Below are 27,736 nucleotides of genomic sequence, written 5' to 3' on the forward strand. Positions count from 1 at the left end.
AGTGGGCATGTGGGTAAAGTCAAGTTGCCACTCAGTTCCAGGAAGGGAACCTCTAGCCTGATGGGTAGGAAAAGGGGTGCTACAATATGTTGAGTTGGGGTCAGACTTCTGACAGATTTTGCAAGAAGCAGTGATAAGTCCTCAGGAGTAGGCTGTAGAGAGAGAGGGTATTGAGCTTGGGTTATGTACCTGGTAGAGTCCAGAAATTGGATGACAACGGGAGAATGGTGTTTAGCAACAGAGGGGTTCTAGACATCCCAGACTGGGGGATCTACCTGAGAAGTTGGTAAAGAAAATAACATGGTAGTGTTAGTAGGTTGCCTGGATAGGAGAAGGAACAGAGGAACCGCTGGCGAGCCTGGGTTTAGGAGAATGTGGGGAGCAAAGGAAATAGAGGCTCCTAGTCTAGCTAGAAGATCCCTTACCAATAAGGAGACAGGACATGTTGGTACTACCAAAAAGAAATGAGTGAGAGGTACACCCCTAAAAATGCAACTAAGTGGTGGGGTCTGGAGAAGGAAGTAAGGTTGTCCTCCTACCCTGACAATAGGAAAATGAGAAGTGGGTCCCCAAAACTCCATCAGGACCAAGTAAGTGGCTCTAGTGTCCAAGAGGAAGGAGTTGGGCTGCCCATATACCACGATATCTACCCGGGGCTCCCTGCTAGTGATGGCAGTGGATGACAGCTCTGGCCTCCTCAGTCGGCCATAACCAAGTCTAGGAGATCAGTTAGAGGAGATCTGGGAGTGATGTCTCTCTGTTTTGCGTAATATGAGGGCAATCAACAGCCCAATGTCCCTCTTGATGGTACCTAGGGCATGGCCGGCTTGCGGAAGTTAGGGTAGGCTTTCGCCCAATGACATTTTTTTACCACATTTGTAGCAGGTACCTGGTGGTCTCTGAGTCTTAGAGGACCATGAGTCCAGAGTAGTGGCTTGGGCTGGTCGGACACACTTTGACAGCAACATGGTATTTTTGTTTTGGACTTTATCGTCTCTCATATGGTACACTTTGAAGGCCAGCAATAAGACTTCTGCCTGTGGAGCTAGGGGTCCCTTCTCCTCTTTTTAAGTTTAGCTCTTATGTCAGTGTAGCTCTGGGAAAAGAAATAGGTCATCAGAAGTTGCTTACCTTCTGGGTTTTCAGGGTCCATATTGGTATGCTGTTATAAAGCCTTTGTAAGACATTCTAAAAATTGAGATGAATTTTCCTGCTTGTCCTGGACAACCTCTTGGAGTTTTTCAAAATTTACTGGCTTTAAGGCCGCTTTTCTAAGACCAGCCAGAAGGCATGTAATGAACCTGTCTCTGGCTAAAATACCACCTACAGAATTGTAATTCCACCGGGGATCCGGATCCGGCATTGTCTCAGAGCCAATTGGGTAAGTGCCATCTGTTTGGTGAATTCCATCTGCATGTACTCTCACCTCTTCCCAGACTCATCTGTCTTCCTCAGGAAGTAAGAATCTTAGTAAGAATCATATGAACATCATGGAAAGTCAAGCTGTAAGATTGAGTGATATACTGGAACTCTTTAATAAACTTGGAAGAGTTAGAAGTATAGGACCCCAGCCTGTCTTCTATTTGGGAAAGTTCACTAAGTGAGAACGGAACATGTACTCTGACAAGACCATCTACTCCAGCAACTTCCCTTAGAGGTAGGATCGTTGCTGGGTCAGGTGTCTCTGAGGAGGAAGGACTTGGAGGTTTGGCTGTAGCCTTAGAGCGGGTGACAGGAGGAGTGAAGGTAGCTGCCAATGTGGGGCATTTGGAGTGGCCCACAGCTGGCACAGAAGAAGGGGAGGGGTCTGGAGAGGGAGAGCTATCAGGCTCTGGTGAGGAGGAGAAACTGAGGCAGCAGTTTGAGTTTTTGGCAGCATGAAGACAGGTCTGCAGGGAAAAGGGGGTGGTTTATTAGCTGGATCTAGCACTGTAGTGTCATCTAGTGGAGGTTGTATAGATTTCATGTATAGAGAAGTTGGGTTGGGGAACAAGAGCACAAGGAGGGATTGGAATGAAGATAGATAAATGCTTGGACATAGGGAACCTCCTTCCATTACCAGTTCACTGGTAGTATGTATTACGATCCCTTAAAATAGTTGGGTCTAGGGTGCCATTAAGTGACCATTTTGAACTCCCATCTAGTTGATATTTAATCCAGATCTTATTGCAGAGATATATTAATTTTGATGCCTTCAAGTCAGGTGTTAGCTTCAAAGATTTGAGATTTTCTAGGAGACATTCCAGTGGGGTGCCTGGAGGTACGGTTGAAGACATTCTGACCCCCATTGGCGGGTTGTTGGACTATTTGTACCAGTGTCCTGAGAACAATCCAAAAACCAAGAAGTATCAGCCAAAGCTAGTGGTTCAAGTCATCCGAGAACTCCCTAGTGGCTACCCAGCAGACCCTGGGCCTGCTGTGGAAAGCAACCCACCCTAGATCCGAGGAATTTTTGGCTTCAAGAGCCTGGAATAATTGCGGAACGAGAGTTGCTTTCGAGGGAGGGGCAACCAATGGCAGAAGTTCTAAGACGTATGTCAACTGGGAGGCGTGACTGTAAACCTCATAGTTCCCAGAGAAGGCTGGCCAGGCCATACTTGGGAAGCTGGAGATCATCCCTTTGACTGATCCTACCAATTAATATGCTGGTGTCTGTGTGAGAATTATAGCAGACTGGTAAGTAGAAAACGTGAAACTGAATGGGTAGGTGTGGGCCTGAGCAGAAGCTAGCTCCACTTGATAGACCAGATAGGGCACGGCTCACATGGTAGAAGTTTGTATGTCCCATGGTGCATGGTTGTGGCTCTGGTTAACTTGGTGGAAGTGGCTTCAGCAGTGGCAGCTTGCATGGTGAAAGCCTGCAATTGTCGTAGCCACAAGCTGAGGGGGCCGTGAACTTGTGTACTCATGGCAGCCACAATTGCTGGTGCTGTGACTGATCCACGTGGTCGTGACCTCTGCCCACAGAATCGCCAATTCCCATTTCCCGGGTTTTGGCATCAAATGATGTGTTAGAACAGCGGGTCATGTCAGAACATACCACACACTAGGCCCAAAGAGTTCCATGTGTAAGAGGTTTAATTGAGAGGGAGAGAGGGGGCAATAGCAGGAAGAGGAGGGATAGAGAGAGATGGAGGAATGTTCCCCATATATATATATAGGATTCTGATGTAGTGGCTGTAGGTAAAGTGGGAGGTGAGCCCAATGGATTCTGGGAATATGGTGGTTGTTGCCCTGGCAACAGGTCTGTGAGACCCGCCCATGTGATGCCAGAGGCCTTTGCTAATAGCCACCCTGCACTAAGTCACATCTGGCTGGGCAGATGAGAGGCCAACTAGCCAGTGAGGAGTGCAACTCAGCTTCAGTTGGCATTTCAGGAGAATAGAATTCTCCCCAAGTGTTACAGCTCTTAAAACAAAAGGCTCAGGTGACAGAGTAGTTCTCGTACACCTTTTCCCTGGATTGGATTTATAATAGTTTTGTGGGTGATTCAGGATTAGCCAGTAGGTACTTTTCATGGGTTTGGGCTGAGAGATTGGGGAATCTTTATTTGCATGTAAGAAGGCTTGGTGCTGCTAATATGTGACCAATATCACACTCCTCCTGGGGGCGGGGACTGTGGGGGCTGTGATTGCAACAGGAGCCAGGGGCCCAGGAGATATGGTTGAACACCTTCTGTCCTATGCAGGCAGAAATTACCCCCAACTTGTTCTCCAGAGTTCCAGACCTCTTCCTTGCTTGACCATGGCCAAGTTGCCTACATAGCCTACTGCCCCACAAATGGCCTCAATTAAGATGCAACTAGAATTTTGGATTCAAGCTGTGTAGAGTACCTGAACATAGTTTGAATTATGGAAACCACAAGCTCCAGCAACTATAGCATACCACTCAAATATGAGCAATTTCCACTGAGGGTATTTATAAAAATAGCCAAGAAATTACAATAGGCTTAAGCAAGAATCTTTTTTCCCTTTTAATTAAGCATGGTTTTATTATTTCAAACACTAAATTTTACCTCAATTTTATTTTTAGTATAATACTTTATATTTCTATTAAATTATACTTGAAATTTTAGTTCAAGAGTCAAATGTATTAGCTCTATTGTAAATACTCTTGCAAAAGTGTAAGTCTGGGTTGAACACATCTGCCTTTGCCTCTGCTAAGAAGGTGAAAATTGGGTATCTGGCAAATACGGTATACAGAATCAGAGCCACACACATGTAACCACTATGTCTGACAGAGGTGCAGCTGAGATGCTGCCAGAAAATGATGCTTTCAAAAGCTATCCTAGACCAATTGGATGTCCAGTTGACTCCCTTTATACAGTGTATGAAATCAATTGCGGGTAAGCTGTTCATAAAATGCAGAAGTTAAAAGGACCAAGACACATTAGAGTGGGGTATCTTAATGACCTCTAAGTAGACATAATCTCCCAAATAGAACACTATGTGTAGGAGTACACACAGCACCTCTGAGGTAGAAGAGGAAGAGAAAAGGGTGATTTCCACTGGACAGAGGTCCTGACTGGGTACCTCATAGCAAAGGGTGTGCAAATGAAGTTACAGTGCTTAGTATCACATACCACGGGACAAATGAAAATGACTTTTCCACCATAAAATACCTTTTAAATATCACTAGAAGGAAGGAAAAATAGAAATTATAGTTAATTCAGGAAAAATGAGGACTTAAGATAAAAGATCATATACTATGTGTTAATGCTATAGTCATATACTACATATTAATAAGTATGTTCTTTCTATTAAATTTTTTGGCAGTCTCTATTAAAGTAGATGGCTACTTGATGACCCAAAAAGATAGGCTTAAAGTCAATGGTCATCCTACTCATTTACAAGGAAATATGTGTGTGTATATATTTGATTATCTACATATGTGTACATACATTAATTTATGTGTCTTATGTGTGGATATTTACATGGGTATTTCTCAGAGAACTAACACTGATATACCATTTTCAAATGAACTCATATTCCATCACAATGAAATTGAAAGATAGATATCTGCAGAGTAAGTTAATGAAGCATTCTACTGCAACAAAAGTACTTTGTTTTCTAGTGAAAGCTTCTATACCCAAAAGCAAAAGCTATATTGTTTCCTTTGTATCCTCCTTCTAATTGATTCATCCATAATTCCTGTATGGTAAGAGATGTGCTGGTTATTTGTGAGAAGGTAGTAATCAGTGTGCATCGTAACGAACTCTTCTGATTCTAGTTGTGTCGCTGAGCATGAATGATTTCAGGAACAGCTTGCCTTGGAAAATTCATCCAACTCCTTCTTTAATGCTAGTTTATTTTACAGTATATATGCTATTCTTAAACCATACTTTTTAGAGTTGAATGTCTTATATGTGGCAATCAATAATTGAAGTGTTAAACATTACTTTCATGATTCTAAAACTCACTTGAACGCTATAAAACCTCATAGAAATCACTAAAAGATTTCTTTTCCCACAGTGATGAAAGGAAACAAAGGACCCAACAGTGAAACCTAGCCTTGCCACTATAAGTGATCTTCACAGATGACCTGAGTTTGGAACACATTGTTCCAAACACACCACTGACACATTGATGGCTTTACAGTGACCTCATGGGGCAAAAACCAGTGAATACATAGAAAGTAGAAGGAACAGCCCTATCACAAGATAGTGACTTAGTAAATGCAGGTTACGGTTAGCTTTTTATTGGCATGGCAGCAAGACTGTACAGAAATAACCATGAACAAGTTAGACAACTCTGATAAGCCTCTCGTAGTTCCTGTGTCTTCATTTGGAAGCCTTTAAGTACAGCAACAGTGACAGGGAACATGTGGACTGGTGTGTACAAGGAATTTGAACACTGTTTTCTTACTATCTGCCACTCCATTGTATGATCATTAAGAAATTCTTAGCAGTCCAGTCCAGGTATGCTAGGGTCATTGTGATCACAAGCATAGACAGTATCCCACTGGGATATACCAACAGTTTGTGACCCAAGCCTGCACCATGTTCACAGGGAGTCAGGTATGGTTTTTATCCAGTGGATGCTGGGAGTTTAACTCAGAGCCTCTAGAAGGGAAACCAACACTCTTAACTTTTAAGCTACCTCTACAGCCCCAATTAATGTATTTTAAATTAAAGATCATTGTCTAATTTTGCTTCAAACATCACTGAAAAAGTAAGTTATAGAGAGCCCCAAATCAGTACTTTTGTGCATGATACACAAGTCTTTTGATATGGTAGACTCACATAATATAGTGAGAGCCTTGTACAATGTCAGGCTAACACAAATGAATAGTTATAGCTAATAAGAGAAGAATTTTAATGGTGATGTACTAGATATTTTTAATGTCTACTTTAACCCAACATAAGTTCACTGATAATACTCACTGTGCTCATAAAGATGTAATGGCATAAGATCATGAGAAGATAAAAAGCCTGTGGTAAAAACAAAGGCATGCTTATTTTAGGTGATTTGCTATTCTTTGAGTCCCAAGAACTCCATGCAGGGTGAAAATCCATAGACCCTCTGAAGTAGTATTTAAATATGTTGAAACATTAAAAGGAATCATTTCTGTTGGAATGTTGTATAGTAACTAGATTCTGAGATCAAATGACAACTCTATGCTTGTGTAGCACACTGGGGGTACTTTGGTATGGTCAGTTTAACTCTAACATTAACTTTTATGAAATAGTAATCATATTCAAAAGTATTCTTCTTTACTATATTAATATATTTAACATTTCTTTCTAAAGATAAAGGAGGCATCTTAGTTCCTACAGTGAAACAACATACAGGGAAGAAAGAGTCTTAAGATACCCACACCCTTTCTTTCATTGTACTTTGTTGTGAAATCCAGCAGATTAAAGATTTGGATCATATTTTGTTCTTTTGGAAGAGGAAGGGGACCTTCATCAGTGATTCGGTTGAAAGAAATGAAGGTCCCTAGACTAGGGTACTTAGAGCTAAGCTTGATAACTGTGATAATGTGTGAGCTATTTCTCTCATAGTCTCACGTATTTGAATTCTCAGTCCCTAGTTGGTGGTATTATTTGTGGAGTCATAAAAGAAATGGCCCTTTTAAAGGAAGTATATCCATGGAGGTGGGCTTTGAGGGATTAAAGACTCAGACAGATTTGAATTCACTCTCTTTGCTTAGTGCTTCTGATTCAAGACATGAGTTCTCAGCTTCTGCTGAGTCAACATGCCTGCCATCAATTGCCTCTGCTCCTCCATCATGGACTTTAACCTTCTGGAATCATAAGCCCAAATAAGCTCTCTTCTATATGCTGCCTTGGCCACAGTGTATTACCACAGCAAGAAAAAGACACCATAACAGTATATTTACAAAGAGGATCTTTTGTTGGGTAAAGATGGTGTGTTCCATGTTGCTGCTGACAGTTAAACTAGAATCAAGGAAAGGGAGTCCCAGGTAGTCAGCCATGCACTCTCACTTGAAAATAACTGCCTATTGTTAGCCATGAGTGAGCCAGGCATGATTACACTGACCTTCTATCTCAGCAAGAGGATCAGTATGGACTACATACCCAGAACGTGTCTCAGAACCAAACTAAAACAAGAACTCCAAAAGGCTGATAATAACTAAAGATTACTTAGATGGTGAAAAAAAATAGTTTACTTTAGTTTACAATTCCAGTGGGGATACAATCCACCATAGTAAAGTAGGGCATGGTGGCAGAAGTATTAGGCCTGTCTAGTAGTCAGGAAACAGAAAAACCACATTTTCTCTACACAAAAGAAGCAAGAAACCAAAAGAAAGGAAGTTGGATGAGGCTATAAACCATCAAATTTCATGCCCAGTGACATACTTCTTCCAGTAAGGCTCCATACCTAAAGGTTCTTTAATCTCCCTAAACAGTGCCACCATCTTGGAACCACATGTTAAAACACATAAGCCCATAAAGGATATTTCTCATTCAAAGCACGGTGTATGTCATTCCTACCTAAGGCAAATTGTTAGGATACAGGACTTTTATGTACTTTCCCTTGAAATTGAGCAATATATGGAGGGTGAATATTACCATCATATCTATCAGGACTGCAGAGGCTCCACCTATAAGAAATAGCAACAAGTATTAGCATGGATCCATCTCACTTCATCTAGTATTCTCTCCCCTAATCTTTTGTTGTGAGTTCCATTGTTCTTACATGCTGCTGCCTCTTACTGACTCTATTGCTCTTTCTTTTTCATAAATCATTCACTTCAGAGTAAGAAAGACAGACCGATACTGAGATGCTCAGCAGGAGTCAGAGCACAGGGAATTTTATACCTATCACCAATGCTTTATTCTAATCCTCATTAAAGTAATCTATCCCCTGAGCTTCTTGATCAATCTGTTCTCTGTTTATTGTCTCTACTCCTTTTGGCCCAAATGTCCTAGGACACAATACTATGCTCAAAGCAGTGTCACACGAGCAGTGGAAACACTCAGAGTTATCTTTAGAACATCAGCCAGAGCCGGTTTAATTAAATGTCCCTTCACCCATGCTATGCCACATCAATTAATTTTTAAAGAAATGGTTAAATAAAGTTAGTAATTATTTACATGCAGTGCATGTGTTCTTGTGCACATCATTATATTTTAATTTACTTTTTAACAAGTAAGCCAATATGACTTTTAAATTATTTCCCACCTGTATGAAGGCTAATAATGTAACCTACTAATTTATGTCGTATGAAATGCACCCCCTCCCTTTCCTTTTATTTAGGACTATGGATATTCTAATGATATAGCTCTACAGAAAATAAAATTCGGAGGGAAATGTATTTAGCTTCTTTGCTTTTCAGCTCACACACATAACTAGTCAGTGGAAGGGGAGAAGTACTTTGGAAGTCTGAAAACAAGAAAACAACACATCCGGTGTTTCTTTATTATTAGTGTTTAATTGTGCTATATAAAGCATGAAGACAATGAAGCAAATTATCTCAGAATGTAATTAATTACCTGTGATCTGCATCAGCAGAGAATTCAATTATGTTTTCATTTTGGTTCAGTGGATTATGATCGGCCCTTTACAAAAGCTGTAAACTGGAGTGTTTCCATAATTCTCTATCTCTTAGATAATGGCATTAAATATCATTAAATAGAATCCTTGTACCATGGACCACAATGGATGATGTGACAGCACATAGGAATATAAAGGTTTTGACCAAAGTGCGGATACTTTGATCCTTCTTAGAAAGGGAAACAAATAGCCATGGAAGGAGTTACAGAGACAAAGTGTGGACAGAGACTGAAGGAAGGACAATCCAGAGACTGCCCCACCTAGGGATCCTTCCCATGTACAATCACCAAACTCAGACACTATTGTGGATGCCAGCAAGTGCTGGTTGACAGGAACCTGATATAGCTGTCTCCTGAGAGTCTCTGCCAGTGCCTGACAAATACAGAGGTGGATGCTCTCAACTATCCATTGGACTGAGTACGGGGTCTCCAATGAAGGAGCTAGAGAAAGGACCCTAGGAGCTGAAGGGGTTTGCAGTCCCATAGGAGAAACAACAATATGACCTAACCAGTACCCCTAGAGCTCCCAGGGACTAAACCACCAACCAAAGAGTACACATGGAGGGACCCATGGCTCCAGCTGCATATGTATCAGAGGATAGCCTTGTTGGACATCAATGGGAGGAGAGACCCTTGGTCCTGTGAAGACTCTATGCCCCAGTGTAGGGGAATGCCAGGGCCAGGAAGTAAGAGAGGGTGGGTTGGTGAGCAGAGAGAGTAGGGAGCAAATAGGGGAGTTTTCAGAGGGGAAGTCAGGAAATGGGAGAACACTTGAAATGTAAATAAAGAAAATATCTAATAAAAAAGGTTTTGAGAAGGAAAATTCTTTTTAGTTAATTTGCTATGGGTTTGGGAGTGTTTTTCTTGGCTCAAACAATGTGCTTTTGCTACTTTTTGCATTGTTATGAATAGAATTCCAGGAGGACTACTTAAAATGTTTATTTTTTCTCATGGGTTTGGAAGTTTTAGTTCATCACAGTTGTGAAGCCATGGCAGAGCAGATGTGTTAATATCATGGAAGGGATTCAGAGTGGGTCAGGTCTTCAACCATACCACCCTCTGGGTACCAATCACTAATGGCAGAAGCTAAGCAACATCATACCTGTGTAGCACTTTGATGGAGGAGAATGACACATGCAAGGTTCCGGGGAAGATCTGCTCCTGGTGACCTATTTCTTTTAGTTCTACTCTGCTCCTTACATTTCCAGAATATCTCCCAAATAGTACCACTGTCTGAGGACAAAGCATTCAAACCATGAAATGTCATAAGTAAACTCTAACGTGTGTGTGTGTGTGTGTGTGTGGTGTGTGTGTGTGTGTGTATGTGTGTGTGTGTATGTGTTCGTGCATGTGCTGTCTTGGATAAGTGTGCACATTATTAAGTAGAATCAATAAAAATTGCATACAAACATTAATGATCATACTTAGTGTGGCTATTCATTTGGAAACAAACTTTTGTTGGTGCATGCATTTGTGTATGTCATGGCATATATATAGAGGTTCTAAAACAATGTGGTGAAGTCGATTCTCTCTTTCTACCACATTATTTTCAGGAGTCTAAATCAGGTCATCATCCTTGACAACAAGTAGCCTTATGCAGTTATACCTCCTATTTTGAAATATTTAGTTAATTTCATTAGCTACAGTTACTCTCTTGTGGCTCCACCATAATATATATTTCCTTAGTAAATATCAGCCTTGGAGTTCTCATAACTCTGAGAGGCTACCTGTTGGCCCTGCTATATAGGTCTCTCTGTTACGTGTTTGTTATTTTTGTATTATCTTTTAATCCTCTGTAACAAGAGAAAGAAATATCTCTTCTGTATTTTCAAGTTAATAATGACAATAACCATGAGTAATTTTTATCATTTTGGGGGTTTTGCTTAGCTTAATATTTTATTAAATATTTTATTTAGTTTTAAATATTTTCTTTATTCCCGAGAAATTCATATATAAATAAAATGAAATATTATCATTTAATTTCATATCATATATAATATCATATCAACCATATCATCATATTACCTCTATATCCCTGTTCAATTACCCTAACAAAATATCTTCTTGTTCATTGTGATGTCATTTTGATGGGACACATAACCAATGAATTGGTTTTAGCAGTCAACACCATGATCATGGTATCAATCAATCCTTCTCCTCACAGAACACTGTTCTGATTTTTAATAATTTAAACTAGCCACCGAGTATCCCAATTCATCATATAATACTGATCCATTTTGTGGCTCAGACTTTCTATTGTTTTATAATTAATTCCTAGTTACATTTACTGATTTCCTCATGTATCCTGATTTGTTTTGTGAGGGGTTGAACCAATGTATTGCCCCAAAATAAGGCTCATAGAGTAATGTCTGCCTGTTAGAGTCAGCTGCTCACATATGCCATCCTTTAATATGTGTACCCATCCTGAAATTCTATGTGACATGCATGATTTGTTTTAAAGAAAATATACATCTTAATTTACTCAACCCAGAAAGCAAGATGTCAGCCTGAGACACATTCACTCATACATAGATGACTTTCAACTTAAGAAAGCATGTTTGGTTGTGAGTTTGTCTGTGACTTGCACTCATAAGGGTATTGTCCGTGGTGAAGGGATCAATAAACACATAACAAAAGAATTATGTAAGGAAAGCTTGAAAATTATTATATAAAATTCAAGAATAAAAGGGGAAAATTAGCAATAGATGCAAAAAAAAGCAACTGCTGTACTTAGTAAGAGATGTGACTCAGTGTCAAACGTGAATTTCATATCCACACAATGACTTGCTAATGTTGTGCATAAAATTACTAGTGTTACACACATGGCAGTTGGCCAAGATAAACTGTAGGACTTTGTTTCTACCTCTACCATGGGGTGAAACAATCTCCTGACAAACTTTAGAATATTGGACACTGGGCACTTGGTTCTCCCACTACTACTCTAAGGGCTGGAAATTTCAACATCTGACCACAGTGTACGGCATCCTTTACCTTCCTTAGTATTTTTCATTACATTGAAACTATCTCATTTACATTGAAGTGTTGAGGGTACTAATCTGAAGTAGCTTGAAATTACTTTCCTTTAATTTTTGTATAATTTTATACACATTTCTTCCCTGACTGCTTGCCTTTTCTCTTCCTTCCTTCCTTTATTCCTTTTTTCTTCCTTCCTCCCCTTCTTTCTTTCTTCCTTTCTTTCTTTCTTTCTTCCTTCTTTCTTCCCTCCCTCCTTCCCTCCCTTCCCTCTCTCTCTTTCTTTCTTTCCTTTTTCTTCTTTTTTTTCTTTTTAAAAGCATTATTATTGTTCACTTTTGCTTTTCTTTCCCCTCTTTTCTTCATTTTTTCTCAATTATGTTTTTTCCTCAAGCAGATATTATTCTAAATTTCCGAACAACTTATGTTAGCAAGTCTGGCCAAGTTATATTTGAAGCGAGATCCATTTGCATCCACTACGTCACCACCTGGTTCATCATTGATCTGATTGCTGCCTTGCCCTTTGACCTCCTGTATGCTTTCAATGTCACAGTGGTGAGTAGAAATCTTCCACATGGTCTTTAAGTTATGTGTTTGATTTTATATATTTGTTGTTAAATGCTCCCTGTGGTTTGTGACCTCTTTAATAATGATGTGTAGATATTTAGTGACATACAGGCCAGATTCGCCCTTTGAGGAAGTAAATTCTTTCTGATATCTTCCTTCAATACTCAGAAGCAGAGATAGCATATATAGAAAGAAAGCCTGAATCTGTCATAAATTTTGACTCACTAAACAAATCTTGTGATACCAAACAACATCTAGGGATAGAATCATCACTTTAGCTTTCTAAAAGGAAATTGGCTGGAGAATTTGGTAGAGAAATGCAAAATATATTTTCTCTTTTTGTGATATTTAACTCTGAGTCTCTTTATAATTTTATTATACATTAACAAAGCTAACTGAAGGCTGATTAGACAAACAGAAATGCTGAAATTAGAGTAAGGGAATTCAGCCACTTCAATGACATAACCCCAATATAAAATGAGATTACTGAGTTGATTAACACTTGTACCTTCTGTTCTTTCTTCTTTCAAGCTTCTTATCATGTCTCCTCACAAGGAAGAAAGCGTTCCATTTGCACTAGCAATCATTTTAACATTTGGTGACGGGCATTTTTATAAACTGTCAAGTGTTTTTTTATAACCAGAGAGATGTTTAGGAAGACCAATTTTGATTTGGCACATGCTTTTGTTGTTGTTGTTTTGTTGTGTTTTGTTTTTATTATAGTAACCAATGTTAGCCTGTAAAAACAAATGTACTAAATATTAGTTGAAATTAAACAAATTCCCTTATCAGTTGATAGTTCTTCATATATATCACATCATTTGTGAAAAGTTTAATGACTGGTTTCCAAGAGTAGCCAAGTGATCAGAGATTCAAATTCAGACATTATTGGTTTCGAGATAAACGTACACATTCTGTCCCAACTTCTTAATGCAGGCTTACATGTTGGTTAATTGCATGTGCTATATTTTAATACAGGCTTACTTGTTGGTTAATTGCATGTGCTATAAGAATTTTGTTTTTCTGTCTTTTTTGCTCTGACTTAGGACATTGAGGGTGATGGCGTGAGAATGAAAGCTACTAAAAAAAAAAAAAGAAAGAAAAAAAAAGCCTGCACATAATGTCAATTGGTATGATATCAGATAGTTACCTGGGATTTCTAAAGAAGTTTTAAGAATGAATTTGTATAGATAAGTACCATAATGAAAGTGAAGTGACTTCAAACAAGGATTTTACAAAGCTCCAAAATAATCTAAAAGGAGTATAAGTTGCAAAAGATTTATTAAAGTATTCTAAATTCTCTGGCCAAATTAACAAATAAATTGTGTTTAACAAATCTGATTTGAAATTAACTTGCTGATTTGTTACTGAATATTAATAGAATCCTTATGCTTTATTTTTCTCTGGGTACTGAAATAGGATATTTTAAATATGTACATGTAATATATAATAATAAATATATGCAAGAAATATTCTGTGTATGTTTCTATACTGTTAACATCATTACCTAAATTAACAGGTAAGATTCTCTTACTTGGTGACCACTTCACCAATCCCCTTCCCCATCAGCTCAGTGTCTTGGGAACCTTACATAAATGCTTCATGAATAATATAAGTCCCAAAAGAAAACAAGATGGCGAAGGAACTTTCTACTAGAGATACTGTTCGTTCCTGTGTCATTGAAAAAGCAGTACAGGTCTGCAGTCCTTAACTACGGTAGTAAGTAGAAATGTTCTATTTGAACAGAAGAGCTTGTTCAGAATAACCTGTTCTTTTTCTAACAAAATATGTGATGAGAACAACTTATAAGGAAAAATATTCTTGGACATGGAAATTAAAAATAAACCTGCTCCTACCAGATTTAAAATATGTCCAGTGAATACATCTCCATAGAAGAAACTCATAATGCAGTACAGCCCTCTATAGGCTTTGGCTCTGACTACTACTAATTGCTCTTGGCAAGTTGTTTTCAATACATTCATATAGTCAACAAGATAAATCTACTGTGCACCTCACTCTGCAAGTTTCTTATAGAGACAAAATTAGGAAGGACAGATAAAGTGGAAGGGCAAGGGTATGGATTATTTACCATCTCAGCAAAAAATCAAAACTTTTTATTTATTTTAATTTGGCACATTTTGTTGTTGTTTTGTTATGTCCAATTGGTAAAAAGAGAAAATTGCTACTGAAGACTTTGGATAGATACAAGTCCATAAGTCCCTCATTATTCTCATTCATGACAAATCTGGGATACCGATCTAAAACAGCAATAAGAATCATGAGGTCCCCCATTCATCAAAAGCCTTCATCCTCATTCACAGCAGGAAGCTGCTGACTCTTGTGTGAGCAATTACTTTTTTGTTCGGAATGTCCCAGCAGATCACCAGGGTATGTCATCCTGAAGTGGAGTTCACATGCCTTGCTTGTGGAAATGGTCACAGAAGGAAGGCTCCACATTCTTTCCACCCCCCGGCTCCCCAAGACCAGAGAAGATGAGGAATCTGTATCACCTCCAGATTCAGATGACCTTCCCTATTGGGGGCTCCATACCAGGCTTCATTTCACTTAAAAATTGTCATCTCTCTATCAAACTCAGCTACCTATTAAACAAAGTTCGTCACAAGATTTTAAAATCCTAGTAGGTAATCCTGTGATCTACACCAACTTGATATATGGTGGATGAGATATTGATGCTGCAGGGAGAGAGGAAGCTAAACTTGACCATAAAGAGTATGGAGAAGAAATAAAAGAGCAGCTTCCCAGGTGCCTTTAAGATTCTCTTGCATGACCTGCGAGATGACTCAGCGGATAAAAGTGTTTGCTGCTTGGCCTGATGACATGAGTCACATCGCAGATTTCCACATAGTAGAGAGAACCCATTCTGAGAAGTTACCCTGTAATGTCCACAACTGTGGGCAGGCAGGCAGCAGGCAGACAGGAAGAAACAGAGGAAGGGGAGGGGAAGAGAAGGGAGCAGGGGGAAGGAAGGAAAGGGGAGGGAAATGAAGGGGAGGGAAGGGAAGAGGAAGAAAGTAAGATGAAGGAAAGAAAAGGGGGTTTAAGAAAAGATTGTGTTTTATTTAAGTTCAGAATAATTCACAAGACTAGAATGGAGCACAGTTTTTGAATATCTGTTTACATGCTAAGATTTGAGTATCTTATATCTTGATCTGTCCATTCATTCTTTTTTGTTCATTCATCTTTTGTTCATTCATTCTTGTATTATTTGCTCATTTTTCAAATACTAGATAATGTTCTCTATATATTAGAGTTAAGGGAAGATGGGTAACTGAAGAGAGAATTGAAATCAACTGACCTGCTGATTTGTAGGCAATTTCCCTGAGGACCCTTCCCTTATCTATAGTTATATTCTATACAGGGGAGACACACTATAGCCACAAGCTGTAATCATATTCTTTACTTATAGTTCCCTCCAAGAGGATAGATGGTCAAAGAGGCTACCAAGCTCACTTTCTGTTGAGTTGATTCTCTGTTTTCTACTTAATGCTCTCTAAATTCTGTGAAAGTGGTCAGAGGGCCTGTGAAGCCTGCACCCTTCTTTAACACTAATTCTGACCATGCCTGTGTTCAGCAATGGTGTTTCACTAATGCCTAAATTCAGAGCAATCCTTGAGTTTGAAGTCTATAATTTAACAGTTGGAAAAGACAGGGCATATGAGAGGCAGCAAAAGTTTCCAGTCCACTTCGCTTTGGCTTTACAGCACTCTAGAGAGAAGCTCAGCCTTGGAATGTCTAACTGGAGAGGTTTCTCTGTTTGTTGATAGTAGAAGCCAGGTAGGTTACCAATCGACGCAACAGGTGCTACTGGTACCTACTCAAGGTCATGGGTCAGCTGACTTAAGGAAATGAACCTCTTCAGGTCTGTGTGGGTTTTAGGAAAACCTATCCTTAAAAAAAAAATGAACACTACAAAAGTCTTAAATTAAAATTAGCTTTATTATAGCTTTCTACATTTCATTCGATATTTATGGATTAGTGTTACAACTCAAATATATTATCTGTAGAGGGAAAGCAAAACTGACACAAAACATGTCTAAGGTGAAATCTTACACACAGTGTGCCTTAGCTATGCAGTGGTGTATAGAGAATTGTATATAGTCAGGTAGAAAACCAAGTCAATTCTGGTTAATAAAGTTAAGTTTTTGCAGGAAAAACCACCTCTGTAACATTTAGCCTATGTTATTTCACTCTTTCTCTTTGGCTCCAAGCAGCCAAAACACACCATTGTGTCCTCAGAAGTTAAGCCACCATGACTGTTCCTTCCAGAAACTCTCCACCTTGGCTATGGGTTACAGAAAATGCTGTGCTGTGGATGTGGCTTCCAAGCTGTGTTGCTTTGTCCCACCACAGGTGTCCCTCGTACATCTCCTGAAGACTGTTAGGCTGCTGCGACTTCTGCGCCTCCTGCAGAAGCTGGATCGTTATTCTCAACACAGCACAATCGTTCTCACCCTGCTCATGTCCATGTTTGCTCTCCTTGCACACTGGATGGCATGTATCTGGTATGTCATTGGAAAAATGGAGAGGGAGGACAACAGCCTTGTCAAGTGGGAAGTCGGTAAGGGCTTCTGTCACTTTTTCCACTGTTAGTTAAAGGGGGTGTTGTGTCGACTTTGGGGGAAGCGAAAGTTGTGATTGTGTATATATTGTTCTACTCATTTATGTATTAAATTTGTGATCCCGGGCGGTGGTCATGCATGCCTTTAATCCCAGCACTTGGGAAGCAGAGGCAGGTGGATTTCTGAGTTCAAGTTTGAGGCCAGCCTGGTCTACAGAGTGAGTTCCAGGACAGCCAAGGCTACACAGAGAAACCCTGTCTTGAAAAAAACAAACAAACAAACAAATTTTGTTATACTACATTAATGGCCGTTTCTATCTGTGTATCTAATGTATATTTAGTGCATTTTTAATACTCTGCTGCTCTCTTATTCCATACCCCTGCCCACTCCTTTCAATTCCCTTTATCTTCTACAAAATCATATAGATATATTCCTTCTTACTGACATTTCTTATCTTTTTTTCAAATTTAAAATACAAATGATGAAAGTCTTCTTTAAGAACCTTGCATCGCACACCTTTAATCCCAGCACTTGGGAGGCAGAAGCAGGTGGATTTCTGAGTTCGAGGCCAGCCTGGTCTACAGAGTGCATTCCAGGATAGCCAGGGCTACACCGAGAAACCCTGTCTTGAAAAACCAAAAAAAAAAAGAGCCTTGCATTGTTAGTAAAATTTATCAGGTTCAATTTTTAGGCGATCTAAGTTGTTCAAAATGTCTAGCAAAGATGTGCTAATTGCTGGTTAAGTTTACAATCTAGTTTGGCATTTGGCCAGTGCAGAGCTAGTAGCTGTAAATCATGGGAAAATGCTCTGAGGTGCTCTGAGGCTCTCGCTAAGCTGCTGAACCACAAGAAAGCAGTTGTTTATATCTGAGCTGCTCTTCTAAAGGAAAAGAAGATGAGCCTTTCTCTTTTCCATTACCAAAAGGGTTTATCATATTCAGAGAGGTGATGGCAGAGAAGATAGGATCATTTACAAATATTTACAGCATTCAATAGTTCCACAATCTATAAAAGTTTAGGATTTCTCTTTCAAGAATTACATAATTTTGCATAAATGAATGTGAAATACCAAGCACAAGAACACATTTATAAACCCATGTTAATCATGGGAAATTTATAGAAAATAAGAAGTCTAAAGAAGTAGATACCTTCTGGTCTAAACTAGCCACCATCTTTGCACAGCCCCACTTTATAGAGATGCACCAGTGCCCTTTATTGGAGGGCTGTTATTTTTATTTTTGTTTTGATAAAGAATCTACTTTTCAAAATCTATGTTTCAAAAGAATCTATTATTTTAGTTGGCTGAAATTCTCTCATAGTCTCCACCAAAACTCAATCTTGACGCTTTGAATGAAGTTCAGACCTTTGCAGAGGGCTTAATTATAAGCGACTCCCAGAAAGAGAAGTGCCAAGTGTGTCTCTTTGCTGAGGAAGCTGTGCACAGAGCTCGACTGGTTGTCCTAAACAACAACCCTCTCACCACAGAGCGTGTACAACACCTTCACAAGACATCCCTGAAGGGAAAGCTGGAGATTTTGAGGAAGCAAGTTAAAGAATGTTAACTCTCTTACCAGGTTCTTTAAAAACAAAGCAAAATAAACAAACAAAAAATCAGGTGACCATGTTTCAAGTGACCTCTGCAAAGCAACTAATTTGTTACACCTAATATTTTCTTCTGAAAAGAGATTGCTTTTCTTCCTTTTCAAATCATGTTTTAGATATCTAGCTATGGTTTTGGATTCCCAGAAATGAAGGAAGGACATAAATAACTATGTAGAGTGGAAAGCAAAGGAGTCTGAGATTTAAAAAAAAGAGAGAGAGATTCATTTGGAGAAAGACGGAGAAGAGGAGAGATAGGTGGGATAATCAAGTCTGATGTCACTGATACCATTTGCCTCCCCCAGGATCTCCAATGTTGTCCCAGTGTGGTTCAGTGAGTGGCAGGATTAGATGTCTGCCCTTTGTTTTCAGTCTATATTAAACTTCTCTCCTGTGTTCAGTATTCAGTTCAGTCTTAGGGCTTGGCTGATATTCTTCAAACTCCAGACCTATACACTGGTATTAATTTGTAAGGCTTGTCATCTGAGAGAGTCTAGTTGGGGAAATCCAGCTTCCTCACACTCTCAAACCAAGTTAGATAAGGAATCCTTTTGGTTATACCTCTACCATGTCAGTTGTGCTACACGCATGCAACCTAGATCTTGATTCTCTCCCCTAAAATATGCAAAGTTGTGCCTAAGAAAGGGGGAGTCAGCCACCTGAAATGTATCAGGATGAGCCCTGACCAGAGGTTGTAAGGCAGATTGCTACACCGAAGTGGCAGGAAGGCTTGGGGCTCACATCTGGGAGCCTTTTCTGCCCTCCTAACCAAGTGTTAGGTTTGCATTAATTTAGGTCAGCAGTCTATACCACAATTCCCTTGTCTAAAACATATGAACTTCACTAAACAACTGAAAAATGTTTTTCTGGATTCCATGATATATCGATATATGGATCTCATGAAAGTACAAATTCAAAATTGGATGCTTCCTCAGAATACATTGAATATATGTTCTTACCACAGATTAGTGTCCATTGACCATCTGCTGCAGTCTCTATCATAAGCTATGTTGAGGGTGTATCTGCAGGTTTTTGCTTGTCACAACATCAGTACTGTTTTTCTTTTTACTCAGATAAGGTAAAAGTAATTCCCTTTGGAGAATTAGATATCCTGTTTAAACGGCCCTTGAGATATGATTAGGAAGGAGGTATGCTCATTATGCCTGTAAATATATTTGGACAAGGTCTGGACAAGGACTTTCCCTCCCTCTAAAATTATTTGTATAATTTGTACACTTATTAAATCATATGCCAGTGGAGATTTGTCTTCATAATAAACAGAGTTTTTCTATTAGTTCATTTTTACTGTATAATTTCTTTTCAGTAGTGATAAGTTTTATTTGTTTTTGCTCCAATTACAATAAACCAAAAACTACATCACATAAATAAAATCCTGTTAGAGAACACAGTATTCTCACTTTTGTGGCTAAGATATAGAGCAGGTTTATCTGTCTGAATGATAAATCTCTTTCTAATCATTGTCAATTATCCAATTACTCTTCTTTTGTCTCTGGCAAGTTCAATACTGGCAACTAGTGTGCTTTCATATTTTGCTTCTAAACAAACCCAAGTTCATCTTTAAGCATGGCCAATGCCAATTTTTATAAGTTGTTGATTTTTAGAATGGATACTTTGTGTTTGTTGGCTTTTGTAAAATGGTTTGTCTGGTGCTCTGTTTCAGTTTGTTTTCATATATTTGAATGTGCAATCTAGACAATTTTGAAGTTGTCTGGCTGTTTATGAAATAAGAGACTAAGGAGGACCTAACCCATTTTTTTATCAAATGAAGAGAATCAAGGTGTAGGTTATGCAAGCCTATATGGAAAATGTTGGCTTTTCCTCTACTGTGGCTTCTATTTAGGATATAGTTGTTGGCAAAGTTGGATGGATCATGGTCATTAGGTTACTAAGTGGTATTCATGGCTCAGGAACTTAGACTCTCAACTTGTCTAGAAGTCTTTCTATATCTTGAGTATTAGGAAAATTATAAGGAAAGTCTGTTTGAAAAGCATTTTCTGACTAAGAAAGAGAGAACAAATGGGTTGATCGTGGATTTGCTCATTTATCTAAAAATAACATTTTTAGGTGTCCATTATGTGCTTGGTTCAGTCTATCAAATAATATATTGGATGTCACCGAGAAACCTTAAATTATTTATGCTACTTCTATAATTCGTGCTTATTACTAAGGCAGAGCTGATGGGAAAGGCTAATAAGCTTTATAAAAATAAGCTGATGTCCTTGTCTTTTAATACAGAACAGCAGGACACAGGAAGAAACAATTATTTTTGCTTCCTCTCCAATGACTGTAAAATGGAAATAGTGTTGTAACTCTCTTTGGGGTTGCCAGTATTAAGTTATCAAACATACAAACATATGTGAAGCAGACTGGGAGCTTTTCAGTGCTTGCCGTACGGTACACAGATCCTGAGTTAGGATTACCATGTAGAAGCAAGATGTTGACCAACAAGTAAGGTTGTCATTTGTGGATCCACACTCACATACATGCACATAAACTCTTTTGTATATATATACCACACACATGCAAAGGTGAGGTTAAAAAAAATGTAAACGTCATTATCCTTCTAGCCAGCACCAAGTCACTGTCAATATGTGCTGTCTGCCATAGCTGTCATTATAATACTATGACAACTACTCTTATGATAGAAACCGATGAATATCATTTTGCATAGGAAGTTTATTTAGAAGGTAATTTCATAGTGTTGCCATTTGATTTAGTTATCTTGCTCAACAACTCACCTATAGGAGATTTTATTCTGAGCTTGAACAGAGTTAACATAATGGGTAGGTCTGGCACCTTCCCTGAATGTGGATAGAGGGTAACATTAACTCTATATTAAAGAAACGTATCACAAGTGAATTTGAGAGTACTTTTTAAAGGTTGAATGCGCACTTGGCTGTAAAGAAATGTTTTGATTGGCCTCTTGTAGAAGCTGTATTGCTTATTTTCTATGAGAACCTTCAATACAGGTAAACTATGTGACATGGTCTTGGAATATTACTCAGCAGTGGAGCAATTACTAATTATGCCACAGGCACTGGATTCCACCCTCAGAGTTGCAAAAATAGTAGTGTAAAGCTCAGGCTTCCATATGTCTCAGTTCATTGATGTGCATTTTGTTGTAATTATTATCACTTGTAGAATTCAATTAATGGAAGCTATAAAGTTTAGTTAATGACAGTGAATCTGCTTTTAAAGAGCTCCACTGGGATCTTAATTAAGAAAGATTCAGTTTCAAGCTGCTACTATTTAGATTTAAACCCACCTCAAGGATTTGCAAAACTGTGATTTTCCCCCAAATCATGGCCATTGTGGAACTTCCTGACTGATTCTAGTTTTCTCATCTGTAGCAGGTATGGCTGTATAGCTCCTCCAAAAAGCTGCCTCACATGGTCCCTGGTGCACTGCTCCTGCTCATGGCTTCTGTATTTGCCACCTTTGCTCTTACCAGGAATGGAGGCCATCTTCAAACCCTTTGGCCTCTCTACCCCAATAAACAGTGTAGGAGAAAATCAGCAGCATTCTCTAACACTAGTGATGGAGTGAGCCTTGTGCTTCACTAATATTCTGAACTACAAAAGCAAAAGAGAGATCAATTAGCAGGACACATGGACTAAGTTCATAGAACAAATCTTGGGAAAGGAGCTATAGGAACACAATAAAAATGACAAGAAATTTGGAAGCTGTTCTGGAAATATTGGGGTGGGATTTCTTGTTCACTCACCATGCCTCCACTACTTCATGGTCCCTGAAGGGTGACTATATAACAAATACATATAAGTCACACACCATCAGATATGTAATATCTACAGACTACCATGACACAGAGAGACTCAGTTTTTGTTTCATTTCTGTTGCTGTGAGAAAACACTCTGATGAAAACCAACTTTGTGATGAAAAGTGTTTATTCAATTTATTGTCCATCAACAAGGAGAAGTCAAGGCACAAACTCAAGCAGCTAGTCACATCATATCTGTAATCAAGAAAAGAGAGAAGTGAATGTGCACCTGCTTGCTTTTAGCATCCCCCTGCATACTGTTCAGTAACTCCTAGGAATAGTGCCACCCATAATGGGCTGGATCTTCCTACATCAATTAACAATCAAGACAATTCCCCACAAACATCCTCACAGACTAGTTTGATTAAGGTAATTATTCCTCATTAAGACTGTCTCAGCAGTTAATTCTAGGTTATAGCATCTTAACAGTTAAAGCTAGCCAGTACAGACTCTTTCCCTTTTATCCTGTCTCTCAATTACATATGCAATAGAGAACTTCCTCCACTAAGTAATATATTAGTGAGCCAGACAAAAATAAAAAAAGAAGGCAAAAGGGGCAAATGTCTAACATCTTTAATCTTATACTTAAGGACTGTAGTAAAGTTGGTAAAACATAGAGGGATTTTAATCTCTGTGGATCACAAAGCTCTCAGAGATGTCATCATGTCACGTGGTGTTGACTGGACTGTGGGGACTGGTAATGCTCTATCCATCTTGCTTGCTGTAATCTTTACTTCTAAAGCAAGCATAACATCCCCTTAGTTAAACTCACTAGGGTCAGTATTTCCATCTTGTACCTAAATATTGTTTCCTGTTCTTTCTCAAATTTCTCAATTTAAGATCATAGCAGGCTGAACTTTGAAAGATGTAATCTATGAAGGGATAGAAGGCAGTTTATAGCAGAAGAGATAGTTTCTCTCTTAACTCTTAGGTTGGAGTAGGCTTATCTTTTGTAGATATACAAAATCTCCACCCTCTCTTGTCTGTATCTGTTTTTCTCTCTCTGTTTCTCTCTGTCTCTCTGTCTCTTTCTGTCTCTCTGTCTCTCTCTGTCTCTCTGTCTTTTTCTGTCTCTCTCTCACACACACACGCATGCACATATGCACACATACACACACACACACAAGCACACACACATACACACATGTATGGAGTACCTAGAATGGGAGAAAAGTATTCATATGTCACTTAGAATATTTCATTGATAAGTATAGTGCTAAGTCACTTCAACTTCGTTTGATAAAGCATCATAAATCTTATAGACTATGGGGGTTGTGTCTATCTCTAGTTATTAACTGCTAAGTATGTGTAGGCCTCTTGTAAGGGAGGGAAAATTGACCAGGCATGTGATGGGGGTTGTGTCTATCTCTAGTTATTAACTGCTAAGTATGTGTAAGCCTCTTGTAAGGGAAGGAAAATTGACCAGGCATGTGTGCAGTAAGCTGATTACTCCAATAAGTGAGTGAAATTCTCCTCAAACACACAGGATTTACAAGCACTCTGTTTTATAGGGCTTTTGTCTTTTCTATTTTCTCTATTTTCATTCTTTCCTTTGTCCTTTCTTTTTTCTTTTGTTTTTGGTTTTTAGTTTTTCAATACAAGGTTTTCCTGTGTAGTCTTGGCTGTCCTGGAACTCTCTGTGTACACCATGCTGACCTCAAACTCAGAGCCCTGCCTGTCTATGCCTCCCAAGTGCTGACATTAAGATATATGCCACTAGTGCCTGGCTTACTTCACAAGTTTTACAGAAATTATTATAAAAGCTCTTCAAGATGTGGCTTTCAAGATGTGGCTTTCCCATAAGATTCACATTGTAGGGAAGCCATAATGTAAAGAAGGGAGTGGTTGGGAAAGGTTGTCAGTAGGACTAGAGAGGTTTTTGGGCTGAAGCACTTACTTCTTGTGATGATTTGAATGAGATATCCTCCATAAGTCTTGAGCCTTTTCAACTAGACCCCCTAGAGCTCCAAGGGACTAAACCACCAGCCAGAGTACACATGGAGGGACCCATGGCCCCAGCTGCATATGTTGCAGAGGATGGCCTTATCTGGCATCAACGGGAGGAAAGGCCCTTGATTCTATGAAGGTTTGATGCCCCAGTGTAGGGGAATGCCAGGGCAGTGAGGTGGGAATGAGTGGGAGGGTGACCACCCTCACAAAAGTAGGGGGAGGGGGAATAAGATAGGGGGTCCACAGAGGGGAAACTGGGAAAGGGGATTACATTGAAATATAAATAAATAAAATATCAAATGAAAAAAAAAGTCTTGGGCCTTTTAATACTTGTTCTCAAGTTGGTGAGACTATTTAGGAAGGATTAGGAGGTATGGACTTGTTGGAGGGGTAGGCCTTGAAGTTTCAAAAGCCTTTTGCTGTCCCCATTGTGCTCTTTGCTTCCTGTTTGTGAATGAGGTAAATTCTCAGTTGCTACTCTGGCATCCTGCTAGGCAAGACTGCCTGTCATCCTTTCAGCCAAGATTGTGATGGACTTCTATTGCTTTGGAACTGGAAGCCCCAAATAAACCCTTCAACAAATTGGCTTGGTAGCTGAGTTTTATCACAGCAATAGAAAAGTAACAAATACACTACTCTTGTCAAGGAACCACATTCAGTTCTTAGCAACAACACTGAGTGACTCCTAAAAACCTGTAACTCCAGCTCTAAGGAATCAGAACCCCTCTTGCCTTTGTGGAAGCATATGTGCAATGCACATAACCCTACACAAACACAAACATATACATAATCTAAAATAATAAAACGAAATCTTAGAAGAAGGGCCCAGAAGAGCATACAAACAGGGCTCCTGGAAATTAAAGGGAACACTTCTGGGGGCTCTGAGGGTCACCTGGCTTTGTTTCTGTTGGTTTTGTTTTTTTGGAACAGTGGAATACTAAGTAGCCTAGGCTGTCTTCAAACTCATAGTCATTCTGCCTTAGTCCCCTGAAGTTACAGAGGACTAACCAGCTAACTAACTAACCTAGCTTCTAATCCTTTTTAAAAATAGTGCCTCTAGCTTTAAAATCTCACTGGAGCCACTATAGACCATGAAACTCGCAAGGTTTGTGGTGCAGCCCAGCCCCTTCCTTTGCACCAGGGAGACTTGGTTGCTTCCAGTGCACCTTTCAGTACTTTGAGTAGCTAGGCTGTGGAAGTCTTACGGTTAGAGGAGTCATAAGCAGCAAGTGATAAAGAGCTCTAATCCGAAGCCACACAGAGCTTCCTATCTTCTTCCACTGCCTTGGCCCTTTCTAATTTCTTCATTCCTGATACATGGTGAAGGTCTGCTAGAACATAACAGCCAGCACCGCTAAAGCAATGTGGCACAGCTCTTCATTTTCAGAAATGATCTATGTTGCTGTTAGTTATGGGAAATGAAAATCAAATACTGAATCTGAAAAGAGTCTCTAGTTCCCTATTGAGTTTTGGAAGATAGCTTCTAGCAATATACAGAAAATGCTTCTATCTTTGGGGATAAGCGTTTACTCTTTTGCCATAGAATTCAAATGCTTTGTTTTGTTTTTAATACCCAGACTCCAGTATATCACTTATGTTACTCATATTGGAAAAATGAAGAAATTAAAAATGTCCATCCAACTGTAATCTCATCTTGTGTTTAAAACTTATTAGGCATTTTGAGATAATGAAGAAAAAAAAAGAGCTTTCAATGACACGTCTCAGGCCTTTCTGAAAACAGTCTCTATTATCTGACTCTTTCAGGTAGTCAGGCAGCTTACGGGATTCCAGGTTACCCAGGTGTGGGGAGAGTAGGGCAAAGCCACACACAGAAAACAGTGTACACAGAATAATCTTTGCCACAGAGTGCCTCCATGATGTCATACTGTAGGACACAAGTTCCCAGCCACAAAGCTTCTCATGCCATAGAAATTTGAGAAAAGCAGTTCATTTGTACTCCTGTCCTGGAGAACTTGAAGGCATAACTACTCAACCTACAAAATTCTGAAGAATGGGCTACAGCTATATTTAATGAAATCTTTTGATTCTTGTTATTAGTTCCTGTTGACAATTCAACAGCCTATAAGCTTGAGGGAGAAACAAAAACAAACAAACATGCCATAAGAACTGTTATTACACTTAGTGCTATTATAGGAAAGAAAACAAATAATTGTAATCTTTTTGTAACATAGAACATTACACATATCATCGCATAGTAAATCTTTACTAGAGAAAGATTATCCTCATATATGCAATAGAAACAATAAATAATACCTAAATGGAGTCACAAATGAGCTTAAATAAGTTTATGTATGTAAAAGAAGCTTGGAAACAGAAGCATGCCACGGGATTACAGTGTGGAATTGTGTTATAATTAACAATATACACAAAAGTATATTAATACAGATGTCTGTGTATAAATAGACAAATCTAGAAGCTCTTTATACCACAAACACCTACCTGTGCTCCATCTAATCCAGTCTGATCACAATGAGCAAAGAGTACATCTCTACAAGGTCATTCTATTATATTAATAGAGGAAGAACTTCTGGAACTAGTCTTCATTCAGTGATTAGAAATAAATCATTCCATTTCTATATTTCTTAATAATATCTCATTATTTATATGGTTAACAAACCGCATATTCATTAATTAAAAGTGAGCTGCTATGAAGTGCTGGCAATAAGCAGAGGATGTCAGACATTGAGGCTCTGTTGCTGTTAAATAGTGTGTTTGTTTTGGAGACTTTTGAATTTCCTTGGTATTCGATCCCACTTAAGAATGGATTGGATTGTTTTTCCCAAGGAACCTGGTAGTACTTTCAATAAGTACATCTATGCTTAAGTGCTCATAGGAGTCATTCTAAAGTCATTTTTTTTTTCTGGTTATTGTGTCATTATCTGCATTGTAACACCATAGCCTGGTTCCTGCCACATTTGAATATTTACCTCTGACCTTTTAATTTTTTTAAAATTGATTTTATAAACTATATTTCAAGTGAAGGATTACTCTTAATAAAAAGGAAAAATACATTTTGATCATATTCTTTTACCTCCCCCATTTCTTTATCTTCTCAGCCTCACTACCTAGCCAGTTATGTTCTCTCTCTCTCTCTCTCTCTCTCTCTCTCTCTCTCTCTCCTTCTTTCTGTCTGTCTCTCTCTGTGTGTCTCTCTGTCTCTCCCTCCCTCCCTCCCTCTCTCTCTCCTCTCTCTCTCTCTCTGTCTGTCTCTCTCTGTGTGTCTCTCTG

At 38.9% G+C, this 27,736-nt stretch overlaps 1 protein-coding gene and 1 long non-coding RNA gene across 20 annotated transcripts in view; one reads left to right on the top strand and one right to left on the bottom strand.

Moving 5' to 3' along the window:
* Kcnh8 (potassium voltage-gated channel subfamily H member 8) overlaps positions 1-27,736 on the top strand; it is a 413,545-nt gene that overhangs the window by 235,087 nt on the left and 150,722 nt on the right. For all 19 annotated transcript variants that reach the window (XR_004112587.1, XR_004112585.1, XR_004112584.1 and 16 more), the window contains 2 exons: positions 12,390-12,547; positions 16,931-17,138. Coding sequence is in view for 3 of the 19 variants with exons in the window: in XM_031348795.1 (XP_031204655.1) it covers positions 12,390-12,547; positions 16,931-17,138 (366 nt within the window). In the remaining 16 variants the exon portion in view is untranslated. The remainder of the gene's footprint in view (positions 1-12,389; positions 12,548-16,930; positions 17,139-27,736) is intronic.
* The window catches only part of LOC116075545, a 5,770-nt gene continuing 680 nt past the window's right edge, over positions 22,647-27,736 (bottom strand). The window contains exon 2 of the long non-coding RNA XR_004112589.1: positions 22,647-22,732. This is a non-coding gene — a long non-coding RNA (uncharacterized LOC116075545). The remainder of the gene's footprint in view (positions 22,733-27,736) is intronic.

The sequence above is a fragment of the Mastomys coucha genome, unplaced genomic scaffold (genome assembly GCF_008632895.1).
Source record: "Mastomys coucha isolate ucsf_1 unplaced genomic scaffold, UCSF_Mcou_1 pScaffold3, whole genome shotgun sequence".
NCBI lineage: Eukaryota > Metazoa > Chordata > Mammalia > Rodentia > Muridae > Mastomys > Mastomys coucha.